Source organism: Agelaius phoeniceus, chromosome 2 (genome assembly GCF_051311805.1).
Source record: "Agelaius phoeniceus isolate bAgePho1 chromosome 2, bAgePho1.hap1, whole genome shotgun sequence".
Lineage (NCBI taxonomy): Eukaryota > Metazoa > Chordata > Aves > Passeriformes > Icteridae > Agelaius > Agelaius phoeniceus.
The window spans coordinates 49,007,816-49,029,008 of record NC_135266.1 but is presented as its reverse complement, the minus strand read 5'-3'; the positions used below and the strand labels follow the sequence as shown (position 1 = coordinate 49,029,008).

At 39.7% G+C, this 21,193-nt stretch overlaps 1 protein-coding gene and 1 long non-coding RNA gene across 3 annotated transcripts in view; one reads left to right on the top strand and one right to left on the bottom strand.

The window, feature by feature from the left end:
- Positions 1-1,302: 1,302 nt before the first annotated feature.
- Positions 1,303-6,126, bottom strand: LOC143693339 (uncharacterized). Its single transcript, XR_013180897.1, has 2 exons — positions 5,432-6,126; positions 1,303-4,859 (listed from the first exon to the last, which is right to left on the bottom strand). It is a non-coding gene; the product is annotated as an uncharacterized LOC143693339 (long non-coding RNA).
- Positions 6,127-6,395: 269 nt separating this feature from the next.
- The window catches only part of NDFIP2 (Nedd4 family interacting protein 2), a 45,347-nt gene continuing 30,549 nt past the window's right edge, over positions 6,396-21,193 (top strand). The window contains exon 1 of one of the 2 annotated variants that reach the window (XM_054628008.2): positions 6,396-6,580. In XM_054628008.2, coding sequence (XP_054483983.1) covers positions 6,545-6,580 — 36 coding nt within the window. In that variant the 5' untranslated portion in view covers positions 6,396-6,544. The remainder of the gene's footprint in view (positions 6,581-21,193) is intronic. The other variant, XM_054628006.2, reaches the window with a different exon arrangement.

Genomic DNA, 21,193 nt, shown 5'->3' with positions numbered 1-21,193 from the left:
TAACAGCTCAACGGCTCTGAAACCACTGTTTGGTTTTTAATGCAGTTGCATTACAAACACAGAATACAAGGGGGGGAGTTCATAATAAAAGAGGTTTATAATTTATGCGGAGCTGTATTTTATGCTGAAGAAAATCAATTTGGGCACAAAGCCTGCTCAAGAGCTGTATAAATGGAGAACATAGTGATGAACAACTAAAAGTTATTTAGAAAAACCCACTAACAGTACTGTGCTGGGCAGTGTTACAGCACATCTGATTTGAATAATCAGCATCATTTGGATTACTGAAGAGATAATTTTCATCTTATAGCTTTTTCAAATAGATCTTTATATTGTGTTGTAAGCATTAGGAGAAATGCCAACACTTCAGACTTAACTGATCTAGCAGTAAATTATTGTGAACATATATCCAGCTTCCTTCTGTTCCTTTAGGACAGAGACTATGCTTTGCAGTTAATACTTACAGCAACATTGGCACTACAAGAGCATGGAGTTACCTGTGTATCTATTGCTTAGTCTATCCTTTTCTAGTTGTATAAGAAAATGATTTTCAGATAACATCAAGTCCTCAACCGACTGGATTTTGTTTTGCATACAGCCAATTTAATATCAAAGTAACTTTCAGATAACTGGATTAACAAATATTTGAATAATTTTTTTCCTACAGAATATATGCTAAAACTGTTTTCTACTTAATCATGCCATATTGATGTTACAAAAATGAAAAGTATTGCCAAGATCAGAATAGAAATATCTTGTCCAAATAAGACTTCATAACAGCATTGGATTTCTTCTTGTAGCATGTATCTCTATTGACTTCTGATGCACTAAGCTTACAGATATCTGTATTTTCTACCATTTCCTCCATTTTTCCCCCAACAGATTTCAAGGGTTTGGGGACTGCTTTGTTCATTGGTTTCCAGCTGGAGGTCTTTTCTCACATATTTCCCACATTCCTTCACAGTTCCGTGTATATTTACATTCTTTATTCTGTATTTCGAATTTACTGTAATCAGTTTCATCAACTCTGACTGACTTCTGCACATTCTGTTCAACCTCACTTGTTACATGAAAACTTCAAAGCCATAGAGGGATTTTTTTTATTTGTTAAACATTGTGAATTTACATAATAGCACATGTTGGCAACTGTCAACATCAGGTTTTTAACATCAGATCTGTAGCTGAAAACACAGTGAAAAGCTAGGCCATAAAAATTTTAGAAAATTCTAGTTATTTCTCAGTTTTTGACATATGTGGTGTGTTTAGGTAGTGTCCACCATCAGTGTTCATCACACACAAATATTTAAATTATTATATTTTATTACAAGGGATTAAAAAAAATTATAAACTAATTTTTAAGGAGAGAATCTAGTTTTAAAGTGAACAACTTCAAACTGACACACACTCATGTGTCTATTCCTGTGATTATCCTACTTTAAACTGATTTCTCTCATGTACATGTGCCTCTCCAGAAAGGTGAGACTTGCCAGGTCCTTTTTTCCCGTGGTTAGACCCTTCCCTATCACCTGTGTGGAACACCAGCAGCCTTTGCATTCATTCTCATTGTGTCATATTATATGGAAATATGACTTTTAAGAAGAATCTACTCTGAGAGACAAGCACACACTGCCTCAGATTTTATTTATGGACCCTGTACTATTTCCTCTAGACTCATGGCTTACTGCACAGAACTGGCTAAGCAATCATCTTGCAGTGGCAGCTCATTATGCTTTTTTTTTTCTCCTTACAAAACCATTGAGCTGTACTGAAGAAGCTGTACTGCTGCTAATGTGAGCATTGGCTCCCTGAATTTGTCTGAAGACTTTTTAAAAGATGGTGTTCCTTCACTTCTGTGGTGTCCTGCTTTAACTGTGCAGCAAAGTCAGCAAAGGTAATTAATGTAGGCTGCAAGGGAGACAACAGAGATGTAGGGATCTAACCATGCTACCAGCTTAGACAAAGTACAGCTGTGCAACACAGCTGTGTGGAGCTTGTCAGAATACAGCTGAGCTAGTTCAGAACTGTCTCTGTGACTTAGCAGGAAATAGCTGCAGCAGTAAAGAGATCCATGTAGGCTGCAAAATCTGTCCTAGACCAAGGCAAATATTTGAGATATTTCCCAGCCTGAGGTCTGTGTTGCAGTAATGACTTTTAGACCTGGTTAGGCACATCTGCATGGTATTTGGACATATCCAAAGGCCAGGTTTGCAGGACTGTACCCATGTATATACACACTGAACACAGATGATGATAATGCAATTGAAAATCTACATTCGGCTACAAAATCTTCAAAGAAACCCAGTGTTCCTGCTAGTGATGGCTCTGGCATTGCCTATGTTGCCTAAAAAAAAAGGAGAAGAAAACCAAGCCAAAGTCCTGCTGTTTCTTTCTAAGAAATTCAGTCCCAGTGGTTTGTTTAAGCCAACTTCCTGCTTAAAGTAACTATCTAAGGCCATACAGAGATTGCAAATTTTGTGCAGTTTACATAACAAGGAACATAGAACTAAAACCAAACAGCTCATAAAAGGAGTTTGAAAATACAGAGGAAAACAAATACAGTCAATAAATTCACAGCCTGCTTTAGGATTGGTCCATGAGTAAATTAAGTACATTAATTTAATTAGATTTACATTTGGGAAAAAACATTTATTTCTCACTGACATTATCTGTATTAGACATTTAAAAACACATGCTAAAGGCATAAAACAAAGCTATAAAACCTGAAATTTTATTTGTTTCCCAGGTTTTGGAAAGGTATGTACAGCTTTTATTTTTAATTTTTTAAATTATTTATATGGTACAGCAAGTATACTATAGTAACTGCAATATTTACTTAAAATAGTACAAAATTATGTACTATAAGTAATATAAATATTTGTATATAACCAATATAAGTATTTGTTTGTGTATCTTTATTAAGATAAAATTAACTTAGTTCTGAAACCTACCTGCTCTGTAAGTTCCATAAGAAACCTTAAAAATTTGAATGAAGAAATGAAGATAAATACTGAAGAAGAAACTGGTGAATGAATGTAAAGATAAATACTGTGCTTTTTTTATTTGCTGGCCATTGATTGAATAATGAATGAAAAACACGATTAAAATTTCTAACAGTCCTTGCCTTTGTGCAGTTCAGACTTGCCTGAGTTCAGATGCCATCCTTCAAGACAACTTTTCACAGAACTGGGCTTGCAAGAGCTGTTGTTACCAAGAATCTTTTCTTGGCTCATTTTCATGGTGGAACAAAGTTTAAACTATTGTAAGTTTGCTGACTAACAGCAATTAAGGTTTGTTTTTTTTTTTTTTCTAAAAAACCTGTCTGAAGCAATACTTCCTTTTAAATGTAAATTTGAAACTATTTTGATTACATGCTATTTAGAGCGTTATTTCTGTTTCTTTAAATACAGTTCTTTGACAGAAAAACAATATTTTCAGGATCAAAAATATAGTCCTAACCATTACTGTTATGGCAGGCCTGCTAAGGTTTAAGAAGGTCAAAACAAAAAAGTCAATCTTAAAACTAGCATTCAAGGGTTTTAGTCAATAGGACAGTCCACATGATTTGTTCATCTAAGTAATAAAGTCCTAGCACTTCTGAAAGACACATATCCTACATTCAATATATGTTCTGTACAAGAGAGTACAGAAGAAATGTGGACTCATGGGAGAGAGTCCAGCAAAGAGCCATGAGGGTGATGAAGGGACTGGAGCATCTTCCCTGCGAAGCAAGTCTTGCAGACTTGGGCCCTGCAGCCTGGAGCAGAAATGCCTCACGGGGGATCCCATCAATTTATACAAATACCTGAAGGGAAGCTGCTTAGCAGATGGAGCCAGGCTCTTCTCAGCAGTGCTCAGTGTCAAAACCAGCACAATGGGCCCACACAGAAGCACTGGAGGCTCCCTCTGAACATGAGGAATGTTTTTTACTGTGAGAGTGACTGAGCACTTAAGTTGTCCCGAGGATTTGTGGAGACTCCATTCTCAGAGATATTCAGAAACCCTCTGGTCCTGGGCAGCCTGCTCCAGGTATCCCCAGCTTGAGCAGATGGCCTCCAGAGGTCCCTTCCAACCCCAACCATTCTGTGGTTCTATGATTTTAAGGAACCTTAGTGTTTGCTAATTGCTTTGAATTATAGATTAATATTATGCCATAGTAAAAACATCTGGGATCAGACAGTAAATTAAAAAATGCAGATAACACTTTTTTGAAAATATACAGGTCTGAAAAAAATTGCATTATCTGTTTTTATATTTTGATGTTCCAGAAAGAATGAGAATCAAAAGAAGGCATATTTAAAGCCTAAATTGGTCACATGGCCTGCTTTAAGTCCCATAACTACACTTATATTCCTGAAGTAAAAGAAGTTTGGTCTCTGTATATAAGCTAGACCATCCATCCAAAATTTGTCCCTAAATATGAAACTCCCTCTCCATTCACAACTGCATTACCTCTACTGAATCTGCTCCTGCCTCTGCTGACTCTTTTCCCAAGCACTATGGACTATTTTCCTATTAAATGCACCTTGGTTCTCCCCTATTGTCCTTTCTTCCATTAAAAGACATAAATTGCACAGGTTCAAAACTGAATTCATCTTAATAAATGGTCAGTCAATTGTATTCCAGCATTTGCAGTGTCAAATTCCATTTGGCAGCTCTTAACTAGTTGGAATTTCTAGGATTGTATGGCAGAGCTGAGACACAGCACTTAAAAAGCCATGGAGATCAGGTGACAACTTCTTGAGCTGAGATGTCACATGCAGCACTTCAGAAAAAGTTTGCTTTGGAGATAATTGTTGCTAACGACAGAGAAGATGTTAAACTAATTATACCAATGGTCCAATTTCCATGTCCCGTGAAATCTGGAAATATAATTAAGAGGGTTTGGTAACTGAAACATGCTGCAATACTCTGTACAAACTTTCTTAAACTCAAGATGACCTTTACTAATAACTGTTCTTTAAAGGACAGAATAATTAAACATTTATTATGCATAATGAAGGAATAAGAGAAAATTCTGTTAGGAAAATAATATTAATTCCTTTCTTACCTATAGAATCCCATCCATTTCTAACCAGCTTTGTTTCCTAACTGCTGATGTATTTGATGTGCAACACAGTTGTACAAGAAACAAAACAAATGCAACCAACAGAATAGGCCTGAACTTTCCAAACACGTTTTTCTTTTCATTTGGATAGCTTTAGTAACTGCTGCATTAGCCCGGTATGGGCTGCAAGCAAGGTCCCAGGCACACACACAACGTCTCACGCCTCCACCTCCTCCTCCCTTATAATCCTGCCTATCTTCACTCCCACCCCCATCTAGAAACATAACTCCAACAATGGAGCTCGCTCCACTTCCCTGCCCTCCCACAGGCACGTAGTGGCGCTTCACCCCGCTCGGCAGGGATGGCTGCCTGCACAGGAACCCTCACCCTGCTGCTCAGGTCAGCAGGCAGCTGCGGAAAGGTGATGGTGACCTGAGCTGCAAGGATGAGGTTCTGCGTGCCGGCCATTAGCGAAGCCAGAAGCCAGCATTGCGAGGGCATTTGCCTTGCAGATCGGCTACAGAGCAGCACTCGCGAACGCTCCTCTCCGCTGCAGCCAAGAGATGAATCTCCGGCTATTTGAAGTTGTTGAGTGCCACAGCTACACATCTGGCAGTTCGGGAACCTAGAAATGAGCCAGTCTCATCCCATACACCTTTATGGGTGTGGGCGTTTTTAACTGGTTTTACTCCAGGAGGTCATAAACATCTAAATATTTAGTTTTAGGAAGAAGAGAGAAGAGGAAAATCACATTTCCTTGCCACAGAACGGTGCTTTGCCTTCACAAGAACAGCAGGCAAACGGGCTCAGCATTCTTAATCACTTTAGGTAGATGCCAATTCAAAATCGCTCTCCGGGTCCCCAGTATGTCTTCTGTGCCATATTGTACTTCTTCTTGCCCTGCGGTGATCAAGAGCGATAAATATCCAGGCAAGGCCTGGGCTTGGGATGTAACAGCCTCACAGAACACTGCTGCCGAGCGAAGAGCGGTGATCGACGAACACCCGCTCCCGGCAGCCGCGGTAGAAGCGCCCGAGCGGCCGAGGGCGAAGGGCGCGCACGCCCGGCCCCCCGGGCCGAGCCAGCCCCCCGGGCCGAGCCAGCCCCCCGGGCCGAGCCAGCCCCCCGGGCCGAGCCAGCCCCCCGGGCCGAGCCAGCCCCCCGGGCCGAGCCAGCCCCCCGGGCCGAGCCAGCCCCCCGGGCCGAGCCAGCCCCCCGGGCCGAGCCAGCCCCCCGGGCCGAGCCAGCCCCCCGGGCCGAGCCAGCCCCCCGGGCCGAGCCAGCGCGGCTCCCGGCGGGGCGGGGCCTGGGCCGCTCCGCCGCCGCGGGGGCGGGCGGGGGGCGGCCGCAGCGGGGCAGGGCCAGGCCGGGCGGCGGCGGCGCCGGGCGAACGGGCGGGGGAAGGAAGGAAGGAAGAAGGGAAGGACCGACCGAACGAGCTACGCGGCGCCAGGTCGGAGGAGCTGCGGCCGCGCCCGTGCGTGTCGGCGGGCGGCCAGGATGGATCACCACCAGCCCGTCAGCCGCTACCAAGTGGTGAGTGCGGAGTCCCTGGCGAGGCCCCGCTCGCCTTCCCCCGCCCCTCGGGCCGGCGCGGCGGGCACGGTGCGACCGGGGCGCCCTTCCCCCGCCCCCGCTTCTCGGGTCCTATGGGCGAGGGTCTGGCAGGGACCAGGACCGGGGCCGGGGCCAAGCGCGGGCCGTCCCACGGAGAGGCTCTGACAGCCGGGCCTTGCTCGGGCGGCGGGGGCTGCCTCCCTCGCCCCCCCGGCAGCCCCGGCCTCGGAGGGGGCGGCTGCCCGGCCTGCTCGGGAAGCCGCCTTTGCCGGCCTCCCTCTCCCCTCCCGCCGGCTCCGCGGCCGCCGGTCCCGGCCCGGGCTCGGTGGATCTTCCTGGGCGCCTCCCCCGGCCGGGAGCGGATGGCGGCTCCCGGGAGAGCGCGGCCGGGGAGGAGAGCGGGGCGCGCCGGTGCGGAGCGGCCGGGAGAGGAAGGGGCAGGGGTCCTTGTCTCGGCTCAGTACGTGCCACGGAGCGAACAGCTGAAACCTTGAGATTTCTAAAAGCCCGTAGATGTCTGGCACAGGGATGGAGTGCAAGGCCTGTGTGAAGATTAGAGGGAGGGAGGGAAGTGTGAAATTCAGGGAGAAGACTGACCTTCAGTGTGTTTGTGTGTGTTTGTGTCTGTGTGTATGCTCATGCACGAACAGGCTCTTCTCAAGAATGGTCTGCAGCTTTGTGGGTCACTGAGACCAATTTTTCTTTTGCTCCTGAACTTAATCATGGAAGTAATAATTTAGAATACAAAGATTTTTGTCCTGCCCGAATTGATTGTCTTGTTTGTTTCTCGCAGTCATCAGTTTAATGTCACTTACATAAATCTTGCAGTCATGAGCTTAAGGTCAATTATACTCAAAATATGTAAACTTTCGTGATTATTTGGTGTAAAAATGACTTAGGTGCAGTCAGTCTCCTCAAAAGTTTAAATTTTATCCTTAAACTCCTTGTACTTAATAGCTTTGCTATGAATATAAAGATAAAGAAGTCTGAAATCTTTGTTACTCTCTGTGATTCAAATTTCTACTGCAGTCTTCTAGCTAAATCCTAAATTATTTATCTTAGTGTTTGTGTTTTACAGCTTGAGTAGTGAAAAGAATGTCCACAGAAGTAATCACACTTATGTCTGTCCATATGTAAATAGTGGTATTTATATTTAGATTGTTCCTAGGTTATGATTTAAGAAAAAATAATAGGAAACACTTTTATTATATTTGGAATATTTATTTTGATAGTCTTACAGCACTGTAAATTTCTGTATGCTTTTGGGCACTTAGATACAGGGATTGTCATAGAGGTGATGAACTCACCACACACCCTGTGACGTATTCCTTTAGGGCGGTAGTTGGTCACCAGCTGCTTTTTTTCTGGCACTGTGCTTCCATAACTTGAAATCAGTAGAAGTCCTAAAGTCATTCCTCCTTCTCTGCAACAGAGAAGAAAAATGCTGGCAGAGCATTTTCTTAAGAGCCTACAAACACTATCTTCCTCGAGGCCTGAGGTAACCTGGGCATGTTTTAAGAGGCCTTGAAAGAGCATATGTTATTAGAGGTCAGACAGGTAGAAGGGAAACTTTAATTTAGTTACTCAAAGGAGTAAAAAAAAAACCCAACACATGAAGAAATAATTTGTCTCTGTAATATTTTTTCTTATGCTTGTTAGGAACTTCCAGTGATGGTGCTGATGCCCAGCTTTGGGTAAAAACTATTTGGTGTGGCCTTCCAAAAGGGCTTAGCTTAATGTTTGTCTGCATGAGTTGGCTTCCTCAGTTTGCTGTGTACATTAAATTGTGTAGTCATTTGTTATAAATCAGTCTGCTGTGCTCCGGAGTTTAAAATACAGCCTTACTGATTACTGCCCCATAGGAAGGAGCATATTGTTTTGGTTTCTTTGTTATATCTGACTGCTGAAGACTGAGATTTTTGTAATGTTGTTTACTTACTGTTTTGGGTCAGAGAAAGGAAGGACCAAGGCAATTGCAGATATACTTAATTAGCAGCTGATTATTCAAGCATGTGATCTCAAGTGTTGTGATGTATTTGCTTACATAATGGCTATGATAGGTACTGAGCAATAGATTATTGCAGATTTTATGGTTCTGTCCTAGTTTTTAAAGACAAAATGTAGGAAAAAAAGATGACTTAATATGGCTAATACCACATTTTATAAATGTTTTATGAATTGAGTTTTGTGAGATCTTGCCAGTTCTGCTGTGTACACTATTTTTTTATTTGTTTTGGATTTTTTTCTTTCTCCCATGATTGGTAATAAATACTTTTTGGCCCTGCTTGTACCTATTCTGTCTTTACTTCTAGCTAATCAGTTCGAGTCTATTCAGGGCAAGTTCTTTTCTAAATAGAAAGATTTCTAGGTGTGTTTTATTATCAAAAAGTTACTGCCTTGTATTTCCTGGTAGTAGCACTTCAGTGAAGTTGAAGGAGCTATCTTTCTCTTCTTATTTGTGGTTTCTTCAAGTTAGTTAAATTAAAAGGCTTTAGATTGGCAGGCAGTTTAGTTTTGAGTTTTAGCACAAAAAGCCAGTTCTATGACATTTTCTTATGAAACAGAAAATGTCTCATCATAAAGCTAACCCTCCGCTTTTCTTATTTTTATCTCTGTTGGAAATAGCTCCAAAGCTTCATTCTGTATCTTGTTCTTCTTTGTGTGTCTGCATTTTATTTACAAAGCAGTGTTCAAACCGGGCAGCTGTTAAAAGCTGGTACTTGGAATTGCAGCAAAGTAAGTGTTGTGAGCAAAGAGCAGGCAGTACGTCAGCATTACGTAACTCTCTGCCGCGGGCATGTGTGATTTGTATTGCTTTCTGGCCCTCCTGTTTTGTCTCTCTTCGTAGGGCAAAAAGACAAATAATTGATGGGTAAGAATTTGTCATGCTTCCCTGCAGGAGTATGACATTAGAAGTAAATTAGCCAACCTTTGTTGTCTTGCTTTACTTCCTTTTTTCTTTTCCTTAGTCACTTGAATGACTGCATTCCTGTTGGTGAATGTATCTTAAATTTTACATTTGACATTCCTTGCAGGTAAAAGTCAGTTACAGCTGTATCATTTACTTATTGTTGTATTTTTTCTATTTCTTTCCCGATTCTGCTCTTTGTTGGATAAGGCATCAAGTTTAGGAAAAATACAATAAAAATTCTTCAGTAATCATTCTCCTGATTGTTTTTACCTTCTAATTCTTTGTCATCTGACCTTAATAGCATTACCATCTTGTCTGAAATGTCTGCTTCTAGTCCAGCCTGTTTGCAGAAAAAGTGATTGGAATGATGCTTTGTGAATCTGTACTGGAACAAAGAGGAGGAAATGCAGCTGTTTTCTGCAGCACGTAAAACTGAGAGAGCAGCTAGGCTTTAAAGCTCAAGTTTGCTTTTTTTACTTAGAAATGTGGCTTTCCAGATAACTGAGTCATGAGGGAAGACTTTGTGTGCATGTGAGTGATTTAGGCACAGAAATTGTATTGAAGGCTGCAGGACTTACAAGCTGTACTGCTCATGAATTATAATAACCAGTCTTTCTTGATTAAAGTTTGGGGTCAGGTAGTCTTGAGTCTTTGAGTTAGGGTTTGGTCAGAGCTAAACAGGTAAGTGCTAAAATGGGAAGGTAGCAAACCGATTTGGGTGGGGCCAAAGGCAGCTCTCCACAATGTCACTTCAGCTGTTGCTGAACTTGCCATGCCTCTGTGGCACTTGGTTTTTGTGGGATTTGTAAGTGATGGTTGAGGCAAGACTCTGATGGCAGCCTGCTGTTGTATGGCACTATGCAGGGATAAAGAAATTGTGGCTTTTTAAAAGGGATCTTAGTCTTGTATAAGTTGTGTGTGCTTATAGAAATGGGGCTAAGAGATGAAAATTTGTTCTGTAAACACTATAGCAAAAAACAAACTAAGATAAGGCTTTGTTTTCTGTATCTGTTACCTCTATTGTCGCTGACTCTTTACTCTCCCAATGTTACTTAGTTAAAAACCTTGATCAAAGTCAAGTTGTCTTTGTAACTCTCATGAAAGTCAACCTATGCAGGAAATATGAACAAAAAAAATCTCTTCCTTCTTTCTCTTCCAGGGACTGAGCCTAATAGTGATTAGCAAATAAACTCCCAAATTCTATGGCTTTGATGTAAGACTGCTAACTTATATCTATATATCTACTGTATTTTCTACAGTATTTATTGTCTTAGAAAAACTCTTATGTAATTGGTGTAACTGAACAGCTCAAGCTAGCTTCGGGAAATTCTGCTGCTTTCCACAGATATGGGGTGATGTCATAATGGAAAGATAAAATTCTACATCTGGAGCACTAAGTTTACAATACTGAAAAGTACTGAGGAAAGATGCATTAACTGATAAGTGTTACAGTTGCTTACTTGTAATAGTTGCACAGATATTTTTAGAGGTAGGAGCCTCAATCATAAGAAGATACAATTTTTCATTGCACTGACTTTTTGCACATGAAACACCCAGATTAGACTTTTAATGGTTTAAAAAGCAAATGAGACTCTCCTGAAATTAGGTAAATGGTGCCTTCAGACAATGATCTGTCCTTGCATCTTAGTTATTTTTTGGGCTGTAATATTAGCCATTTAAATTTTTAGATTTATTTTTGTAGCACTTACTTGTTAGAAATTTGTCTATTAAACAGTAGTTTCTCTCTTGAATGAATAGCTTTAATATTTTTGTAAACATCTTTTGCTATTTTTACAGAAGATTCCTGCTACAAACAGGGAAGATTATAACTGTTGAAACATTCACAGATACAGTAGGGATGCAGTTAATACTTAAAGGACTACATTTTACTTTTTTTTTTCACTTTTTATTTAAATTTATTAGTACTTTCTCATTTTATATGGACAAGGAAATAAATTTCAAGTCTCTTGATATGTGGCTTCTAATAAAGGTGCTGAGGTACTGGACAAATCCAATATTTTTTGTATACATTTAAAGCAGGTCAGTTTAGCTGTGTTTTGCTGTTACTATCTGATTTTTTAATCTCTTGGAGGGCCACAGACATAACACCCTGCACTGCAGCTGATTCATAGGAGGAAACCCTGGCTCACTGGTACCCAGGAATATCAGTGGTTATTACAATAACTTTCTGGGTTTTTATGTGGGCAGTGGCCTTTCATTTTGATGTGGGCATAGAATGACCTAAGCAATTTTGCACACAAATTGGCTTAGTTTCATAAGCTTTACCATACTGAGCAAAAAAAAAAAAAAAAAAAAAAAGTAAAAGCAGCAAAGTGTTGCTCCACTCAAAGTGTTGCCCGGGTTGCTCCACTCAGGTTTTTCACCAAAGGTCTTGGTAGGCCAGAATCTAAGGTTGAATCTGTGCAAAGGTAGCGCAGGAGGAGAGGCTGGGAGCAGGACTGACCTTTCTAGTGGCAGCGTGATCTTGGTGTGGCTGAGCCCATCTTGTGAAACAGGGGGATTTTTAGGTTCTTGAAAGATGCATGAAGCCTGAAAAAGGAGTTACCTGATTTGTGCAGTGGCATGAAGTCACATAATGTAAAAAGGCTGTGGCGTGTGTGTCACATCTAGTAAGTTTTCTAATCATATTAGAAAAGTTCAGTAACATGAATAAAATTACTTCAAATAGCAAGGTTCTGAGCAGGAGTCAGCTGTGTTATGGCCAAACTTGATGTTCTTTCTGTGGTACTTGAAAAAGGAGAAGCTGTAAGCCTTCTCTCAGCTCGTTTGTATCTGAAAATGTAGTAGGGACCACATCAGCATAACCTCAGAAGTCAAGCACTGCATTAATACAAAATGTTAGTAGTAGTCTTCTAGATGGGGAAAATGAGTTATTTTTGACAAATGGCTAATTACAGGCATATTTTGAAATTTTCTTCCCTGTGACAGTGTGGACAAAACAAGGAAGATGTGGCAACCGGTAATGTTGTCATACTTAACTTTGTGAGACCTCAGTGTTCAACTTAGTCATAGATTCCAGTGTTTTCTGAAGTTTCATAGCCTCAAATCTCCCTCTAGATATCTAGCTATTTTGAAAATGGGAATGAACATATACCAGTACACTCAAATCAGGGAAGCCATTTTCAAATGAAGAAAAGCAATCCTAAGAGATTGAGTAAAAAAGAATGAAAAAAATTGGCAACTTATAAAGTCGCAGAAGCACTGCCAACTTTTCCTACTGAAACTGAACTACTGCAGAGCCAAGGCTGTGGGTTTGATCTGCCTCAGGCTTGGGTCTCCCACTTCCTGGGCAAGTGCTGTCACAAGTAGCTGATTTTAGTAAATTGGGCACCCCCTTCAGCAGCTGTGTTTTTTAATGAGAATGACTAACTTTTTCTGGTTTGTGCTTAAGTCTTGTCAGGCACAGCCTGCACTCAGAGCATGTCTGATTTGCAGTGAAAGTGAAAAATAAGTTTCCATTTTAACGTGTAACTCTTTATTCCACTTACAATACTTAGGTATTGTTTCCATTATCGTACGCTATGATTAGCCTAAAACTGAGATAGTTTAACTTACTCCTCAACCACTTCATAGCCAAAACATTAGATATTGAGTCATGCCCCCAACCTCATCCATGGTTGTGCCTCCAGCTGTGTTTGGAATGCACAGAACAATTTTTAAAAAGTCCTCTGAACTTTGAGTGATGTAGACGAAATAATATCTGCAATAAGCTGTATATTGCTTTATTTTTCTTTGTAAACCCATCTTTATTTTTCTTTAGTTACTAGGTGCTTGGCAGCACCTTCTTACTTATAAAATGTGCATTTCTTGTAAAAAAATGAAGAAAAAGTTGGTCTCCCCACTATTGCAGGGTAACTTAACATATTCACAAACATGGTTTGTCCATTTTAGCTTTGAGCAATATTTACCTGTTGAAAGTAATCCTATAAATGTTCACTGATTGTTCTTGTAGGGGAGGTCAGAGTCATGTCCTTGATAAAGATGTATATGTAGATTCAGCTATTGAACATGCTTTTGCTTTTCCCTGATTAATCTGAAAAGATAATGTAGGAAAGGGCCTTGAAGAGAGGTTATTGAAAAGAGGGTACTATATAGTAGCAGTTCTTTCTTTCCTGCAGGAAAGAAGTTTAGGGTTCTTTTGAAGTGGTGCAAGCTGGTGGACAAACATTGCTTTGGCAATGGTTAGTTTAATTAACACTTGTCATCTCTGAGGAATAAGTGATGCCTTTGGTAAAACATGAAACAATTGGGTTTGGGGTCTTGGCTGATACTGAAGCCAATTGTCCATTTTGATTGTGGTACTTAGGAATCAATTATTGTATCTTGAAATTTACCAGAAGCAGTCCTTAAGGTATTTTTCAAGGAATGTACTGAAGCTTTGAGGCTCTTAATTGAATCTCCAGAGTTGTGGTCATAAAATTGACTTGCATCAAATACATGGAATACATGGTTAGGAAAAAAGACTTGCACAAGCTGTTTGCTCCTTGAAATCTGTTCCAAATTCTAGAATGAGTGCATAATTCAAATAAAGGAGCTGGCCACTAAATCCCTGCAGTGCTGGGCCACAGCTGATGTTGAACAGTGCGGATTATGTTCCTTTCTTGTGTGCCTCTTGTGTGCTTTGTTTTGTTTAGCTGCCTTATAATCAACCAACCTGCTGGGAAGTGCCTGCTTTCAGGTGTGTGCATTATCTCGCTGGCAATTGAGAGGTCCAGAGAATGGTCCTTTGTGCCGCATATTTTGCTGGATTGCTTTGAAATGCTCAGTCAGTACTCTTTAACCGTAGTGTTGAAAAAATTCCCAACTACCTGTTGAGACCTAAACATGCTTTTTTTTTAAAGGAACGACCCTGAGTGTTTATAAGTGTTGTGTGAGTTGCAAATCAAAATGACAATATTTTCACAAGAGCCTGTTCGTGAAATTCACAGTAAGTGTGTTCAGCTGGTGTTGTGTATGTGTGTTTTTTTAAGCTGTCGAAATTTGTCTGTATTATCTCTGTAAGTTGAGGAGCTCAACTACTCCATTTCTGTTACTAAGAAAATGGGTTATACTGAAAAAGTCAAGCATGACTGACCTGCTAATAAGAATAGAGTTTGCTCTTATTGATTAATAGTGTCCTGTGATTTATATTTTTTTTAATTAATGATTTCATGTTGGGCTACTGAGCCATATTGTTGAGTAGGAAACTCTTTTGCTAGGCTGGCTTTATTTAAGTACACATGCTAATATGTAATACATAATATGGTTTGTCAGTAATCTTGAGACTTTTTAAGTTCTTCATATTTTTTCTGAAAAATTTTCAACAACACTTATGCATGGTACAGGAGACAGACACTTGAGTCCTTTTTTCCCTACTTCTTTCAAATCAGAGGCTTGAGGTGAAACTGTATGCTGCTTCTGCAGTTCAGTTTCCATAATACATTTCCAGGAAGAGAGTCTTCTTCATCTTTGTTATTCCCTCTTAAAATAAATGTATCATGTTAGCATCCTCCTGCATTGTCTTTAAGACATTTTTGTTCTTAAGCTCTCTCATTGTACTTTAACTGAAATATGTATAACATTTAGAGTAATATTCAGCATTTTCAATCAACATTGAATTTTGCAGCCCAAATGAATGGAAGCTAAAATGGAAATTGAACTAATTGTTGAATATTGAGTCTGCTCTTGGTGATGTTTCCTGATTTTACAGGCTGTTCCCTCTACTTTCAACAGTTTTCATGTTGTGTGTGTTCTATGTGATTTAAGAGTGACCAGGATCTACTTTCTGTTCTGATTCTATAAAGCTGCTGCTGAGTCAAGACATGACCTGTGACTGGTGGTTTGCTGAAGCTGTTGGTTAGTGGCAGCTGCCAGCAAATCCTGATGCAGCACTGTCCATCATTAGGGAGTACAGGGAGAATGAACAGGAAGTATTGTATGAGACACAAGACCTGCCCTTGTGTTGGGTACTGTCCACAGTTTTGGTTGCTCACAAGGGGAGCTACAGAAAGGAAGGGGAAGTTGACTTCTTGAAAGTGCTCTGAAATAAGTGACGGGAATTGAAGTCACTAACACCTGCAGAGTCACCAAGGCAGTGGGTAAAAGCAGTTGTGGAGCTGTTATTCACCAAATTGTGCAATATTAAAATTGTAGAGCATTCACTGATGTTTGATTTAGAAAAGAAAGTACACAGGAGAAGCAAACATATGCAGTTTTTTGATACACAAGATTATACAGGCAGATTGTACCAGCAGATTCAAGAAAACAAACTCCCATGCATCAAATCTGTAAGAGATGCAAGTGGAATAGGCAGAGATGTACACTTCACCAGCTGTAATGGAGCTGCTGTGCATACTGGGGAATCTGAGGAAAATGGTTGCCAGAGAAGTGATTAAGGCTGGTGTGCTGATGATTGTGCTGGAGACAGAACACGCCCTTAGACTGACCTCTGGTCTCGGTAGCACGCTTCTGTTTTGTTACTGAGTTTCTTCTATCTAGAAAGTGTTCAAGGAGGAAAACCTCATTTTATACTTTGTTTATAGATTAAACCAGTTCCTCAAGCTATTCTCAAGTTACTATTTGACAAACAGAAGGCTACATGATAGGTGGTTATGTTTTTAGTAGCTTCTACATTCTGAAGTAGGTCCGAGTTGCAATACCTCATTCTGTACAAGCTTTAGAGTAAGCTTTTAACAACTTCTTTTTCCTAGAATTTTTTTATATCATGTGTGAAGATTTGAAAATGTTGGTCCCAGACATTGTTTTTATTAGTATTTAGTCATATCAGCTTTTTGTTGGCATGTTTCTCTGTTAATTCCTATAACTATGTAATATGAAGAACTCTAGGAAACAATGCCCAGTTTATAATTTTACAATGAATATGAAGCATGTATCTGTTGGGATCATACCAAAATTCCAGTATTCAAAATTATTGTGGCATTATTCTTTAGTAGACAAGAAACCTTCAAGAAAAGGGGATAGAAATGGATATACTTTGAAGAATAAGACCATACTTTTAGCATCATTAGTCTTAGAACATTTACTTTTCCAGAAGAGTTCACTCATTCACACCAGATATGTTCTCATATTCACCAATGCCTCTACTTTTACTGTTAATGGGAGGGATTAGAAGGAATACATCTCAATAAAAGCCATAGGGAATGAATGCAGCTTTGTATGTCGTGCTTCTAAATGTGTAATTAATTGGTTAAATCTGAATTATAATACATATAAAATGTTAAAAGTGAGGTGGTTGTTGGGATGGACAGAGAGACACGTCTGTGTAGCTCTATCTACACATACATTATAATATTTTTATTTTCTTTTCCTTCACAAAGTCCTGATCACCATTGTTTTATTTGGTTTGTTGTTTTTTTAAATCAGATTTATGAGACTCTTTTAAAAAACCTTGAAAAATTCAATAGCCTAAAGATCCCTAGCTAAAAGAGTACTAAGATAATTTAAGGGTTGCTTAAATACATGTGAAGCACTTTCACTTGCTACAGATTAGTTAATTTTTGCACACTGTGGTAGAAAAGCCATTCTTTTGGCAACTTATTTCCACCAACATTCAGTATAAATCTCTGGCTTCTTTTCATTTCTTTTTCAGTTGAAGTTTTCCTCCAGAGGTTCTGGGTTTCCATGGTATCTAATCCCTGTTTAACAGACACACTTGGTATTTCCACACAGCTGTGGAATGGCAGCAATGGACTTCTGTCAGCTTTCCTGCTTCTAGTGCAGATTTACACCTTTGACCTTCTGACATATTGTTGAAAACTTTCTGCAGAGATGCCTTGTAAAAAAAAAAAAAAACAACAAAAAACAACAGAAACAAACAACATGCCAACCCACTTGGTTATCATGAAGGGGGTACTGCTAGATCTGGGCGTTGGATGGCTGATGCTTGCCAAGTGATGGGATGGTGAGGAAAAGAAAATTATGTGCATCTGTTCTGTGCAGTCAAAAATTCTAATCAGATTTGATCTCTTAGTTTTGAATACATAAAAGGAAAAAGTAGCTGGAAATTTGTATACTTCTGCATTTTACTGAAATGCCTTATAAACTCAATTGCTTAGTAGTTCAGTGTTTATTGATCTTAAGGTTCACCAGTCTTTAGAGGATGGTGTTTCTCTGGAGGGCTTGTGGCTATGGCCAGGACTATATTGCAGCAGAGCATGCATTTGGTTGAGAGCTGGAAATAGTTGCCTTCCTGCTAGCTGGTCTGCATGGGTTCATGGGAGATTGGTGTTAAAACACACATTTGAAGAAAAAAGCATGTTGTAAACTACCTTATTTGTGGAGAAAAAAAAACCTGATACTGTGGAGAAAGCTAGTAAGTTAAATTGCAATGTGGCTTGTTTGGCCTATTTTCTCAATAATCCTTGTATTCTAGAAAACTGTGAAATATTACTTTCAAAAAGCTGTTGTGGGTATGTTTTTTTTTCCAAATAAACAAGAAAATGAAAACATTTGTTTTGCAGAAAGACTTATTTAGCTCTTCTGCTCTTAAAATTATTCTCTAAGTGTAATTACAGATTATTTGGTTTAGTTTTGATTTTTCAGTGGCTACTAGTGACCTGAATCAGAGCTGATTGATCTTAGCCTTCAGCAAGTTTGCTGGTGACACCAAGCTGTGTGGTGTGGTTGACATGCTGGAGGGAAGGGATGCCACCCAGAAGGACCTTGAGAGGTGGGTGGGTGCAAACATCAAGAATTTCAACAAGGCCCAGTGTATAAGGTCCTGTGCCTGGACTGGGGCAATCCCAAGCACAAACACAGGCTGGGGATGAACAGATGCAGACCAGCCCTGCCAAGAAGGGCTTGGGGGTGCTGGTGGGTGAGAGGCTGGGCATGACCCAGCCATGGGCACTCACAGCCCAGAAAGCCAAACATGTCCTGGGCTGCATCCAAAGCAGCGTGGGCAGCAGGGACAGGGAGGGGATTCTGCCCCTCTGCTCTGGGGAAAGCCCATCTGCAGGGCTGCATCAGCTCTGGGTGGGGTTAGGGTTAGGTTCCCAGCACAGGAAGGACGTGGACCTGTTGGAGTGAGTCTGGAGGAGAGACACCAAAATGATCAGAGGGATGGAGCTGCTCTTGTATGTGGAAAAGCTGTGTGAGTTTGGATTGTTCAGTCTGGAGAAGAGAAGGCTCCAGGGAGTCCTTATGGAAGCCTTACTGTGCCTGAAGGGGCTGTGCAAGAAAGCCAGAGAGGGTCTTCTTACAAGGAGATGCAGTGATAGGACAAGGGAGAATGGAGGAGGGTAGGTTTGTGTTAGATATAGGAAGAAATGGTTTCCTGTGAAGGGTGTGAGGCACTGGAACATGTTGTGTGGAGAAGCTGTGAGCACCCCATGTGAGGAAGTGTTTAAGGCCGGGGTGGAGTGGGCTCTGAGCAGCCTGGCCTAGTGGAAGGTGTCCTTGTCCCTGGTGGGGCAATTTGGAACTATGTTATCTTTAAGCTCCCTTCCAACACAGATCATTCTGTGATTCTATTCTTGGGGATAATGGTTTAATGATATCAGTTTTACATGTTTTTCTAAAAACAAAAACATAGTAGCTGATAGTATGAGCTATTGATACGAGTAGGTGGCATTCAGAAAACAGAAACATCAAGAAGTGTTTTTCTAATGGGTTCAGAATCAAATTTTATTTCAAGATCTTTTTTTTTGCCTTGAAAATCCCAAGATTAAGATTTTGCTATTTACAGATAAATAAATCTTATTTTTAGACTAGTAAAGCTGAAAAATGCAGTATGTGGTTATAAAACAAGCATTAAATTTGCAGCCTGTATTTGTTGAAGTTATTTTTATGTAGCAAGAGATCTCTGCTTTCATGCCTCATTTGTAGAGAGCAGTTTATTGCAGACTTAGAAATCACTACCAGTAGGCAAGTGTAAAAGGACTTGAATTTTTCAGCAAATGAAAGCATCAGTTGAAACACAGATGTGAAAAGCTCCCTGTTAGCTTTTTGAAGAGACTAGCTTTTATTTTAACCCACTGTTTGTTGCACCTATCATATTTGCAATGTTATGGTTTCTGTGGAATAAATATGTGTGTGTACCAGTATGGAATATGTCATGAAGCTAATGCAGAAATTTCAGAGTTCTTTTTGTGCACTACACTGGCAATCTTGAGTCTGTCATGCATTTCCCTCCAATGCTAGAAGCTGCAATAAATGGATATTTTTAGTTGACCTTTTGTCATAATCTGAATAATTGATACTAGAAGACCAAAGTAACTTCTACCGAGTGAAGAAGATAAATCTTAGTTGCCAAGAGTGTTTCTTTTTGTGAAGAAAGTGCATCAATGACTGTTTTGCATACAAAGGTTGAACTTAGATGATCTACTTGGCTGTCTCCACAGTTTTATTTGAAGCAAAATTTTAGTCCAACATCATGTAATTTCTGTGTATTGTATTAGTTTCAATACAGTTTGGAAGAACCCATGAACTTGTCAGTGTAAGGTCAAAACTGGACGAGGCAAAACTTCTTTGAAAATGTAATTTCATTTGAAAGGTAGAAAGAAGGATTTGTTTAAAGTGCTTTGTAATTTATGATTGCTAATGAGAATTTTCTGTAGCTCTGTGGTGCCCCAGACAGAGCCATCACTGTGAAAGTTTACTTAAAAGTCACATTTTGACAAGATGAGCTGGTAATAAAGGTATTAAAAGAAACAGGACAAGAAAGCTGGCTAGTTGTTTGAGATTTTGTTTTGTTTTTAACTTGTATGGCAGTATCCCCCACATAATTTTTTGCTACACTAAAGAAATTATGTAAGCAGAGTGAAAAAAAAATGTTTAAAAGAAAAAGGATTTTAAAAATATGTGCAATATGCTGTTGAAATTAATTGTGTTGCAATAATTTTATAATATATTGATTTCCATAATCATATTTTATGAAAGAAGTAAAGAGCAGCTTTTGAAATGTAAAATCAGGTAAGAAATTGAGTGGTGTTTGTACACTGTGGCTAGAATTAGCTTGTGCTACTTCAATGCACTTGATCAGAGACCATCATTCTAATCTTGTGCATTTTTGGTACAGGTGATAACAGCTATCTTATTATATCCTTTTCCTCTGTTTTTTTTTTTTTTATTTTATAATTGAATAACTTGTTTATACCACCACTCTTGTACAATCAGTCAGTTCATCAGAAATGAAGCAAACTCTGATTAGCCTGGAAAGCAAACATCTGTAGGTCAGATAAAGTTGCTATCTGTAGATAGATAAAATTGTTAAGTAGATAGTAAGATCTTCCACTTTTAGTTTTTATTTTGGTAAGCCTAAACACTAAAAAGTATCTGAATCCAGCCCCTCAGTAAAAGCTTCTGTTCTCTAAGCACTTTCTCGTGGGTCATGTTTCTTTGTAAGCTGTCAGCTGACTTCAGATGTTGCATCTGATTACTTAGGAAATAATTATACAAAATAACAGACTTAAGGAAATCAATTGTAGAAGGAATAATTGTGTATATTGTATAAGAATAATGTCTTTCAAAAATATTAATGTAAAAGTAGAAAATAAATATGACTGTATTTTATACAATATTTTGGTGCTGAAAGGTCTGGCATTGATTTTAACTTCTTCTGAAATGAAATAGTGAGTCACTGTTTTGTAGATCTTTTCTGGGAAGGAAACTGAAGATAGTGTAAGGTAAAAATCATATGAAGGAAACTATTATGTTTTCCT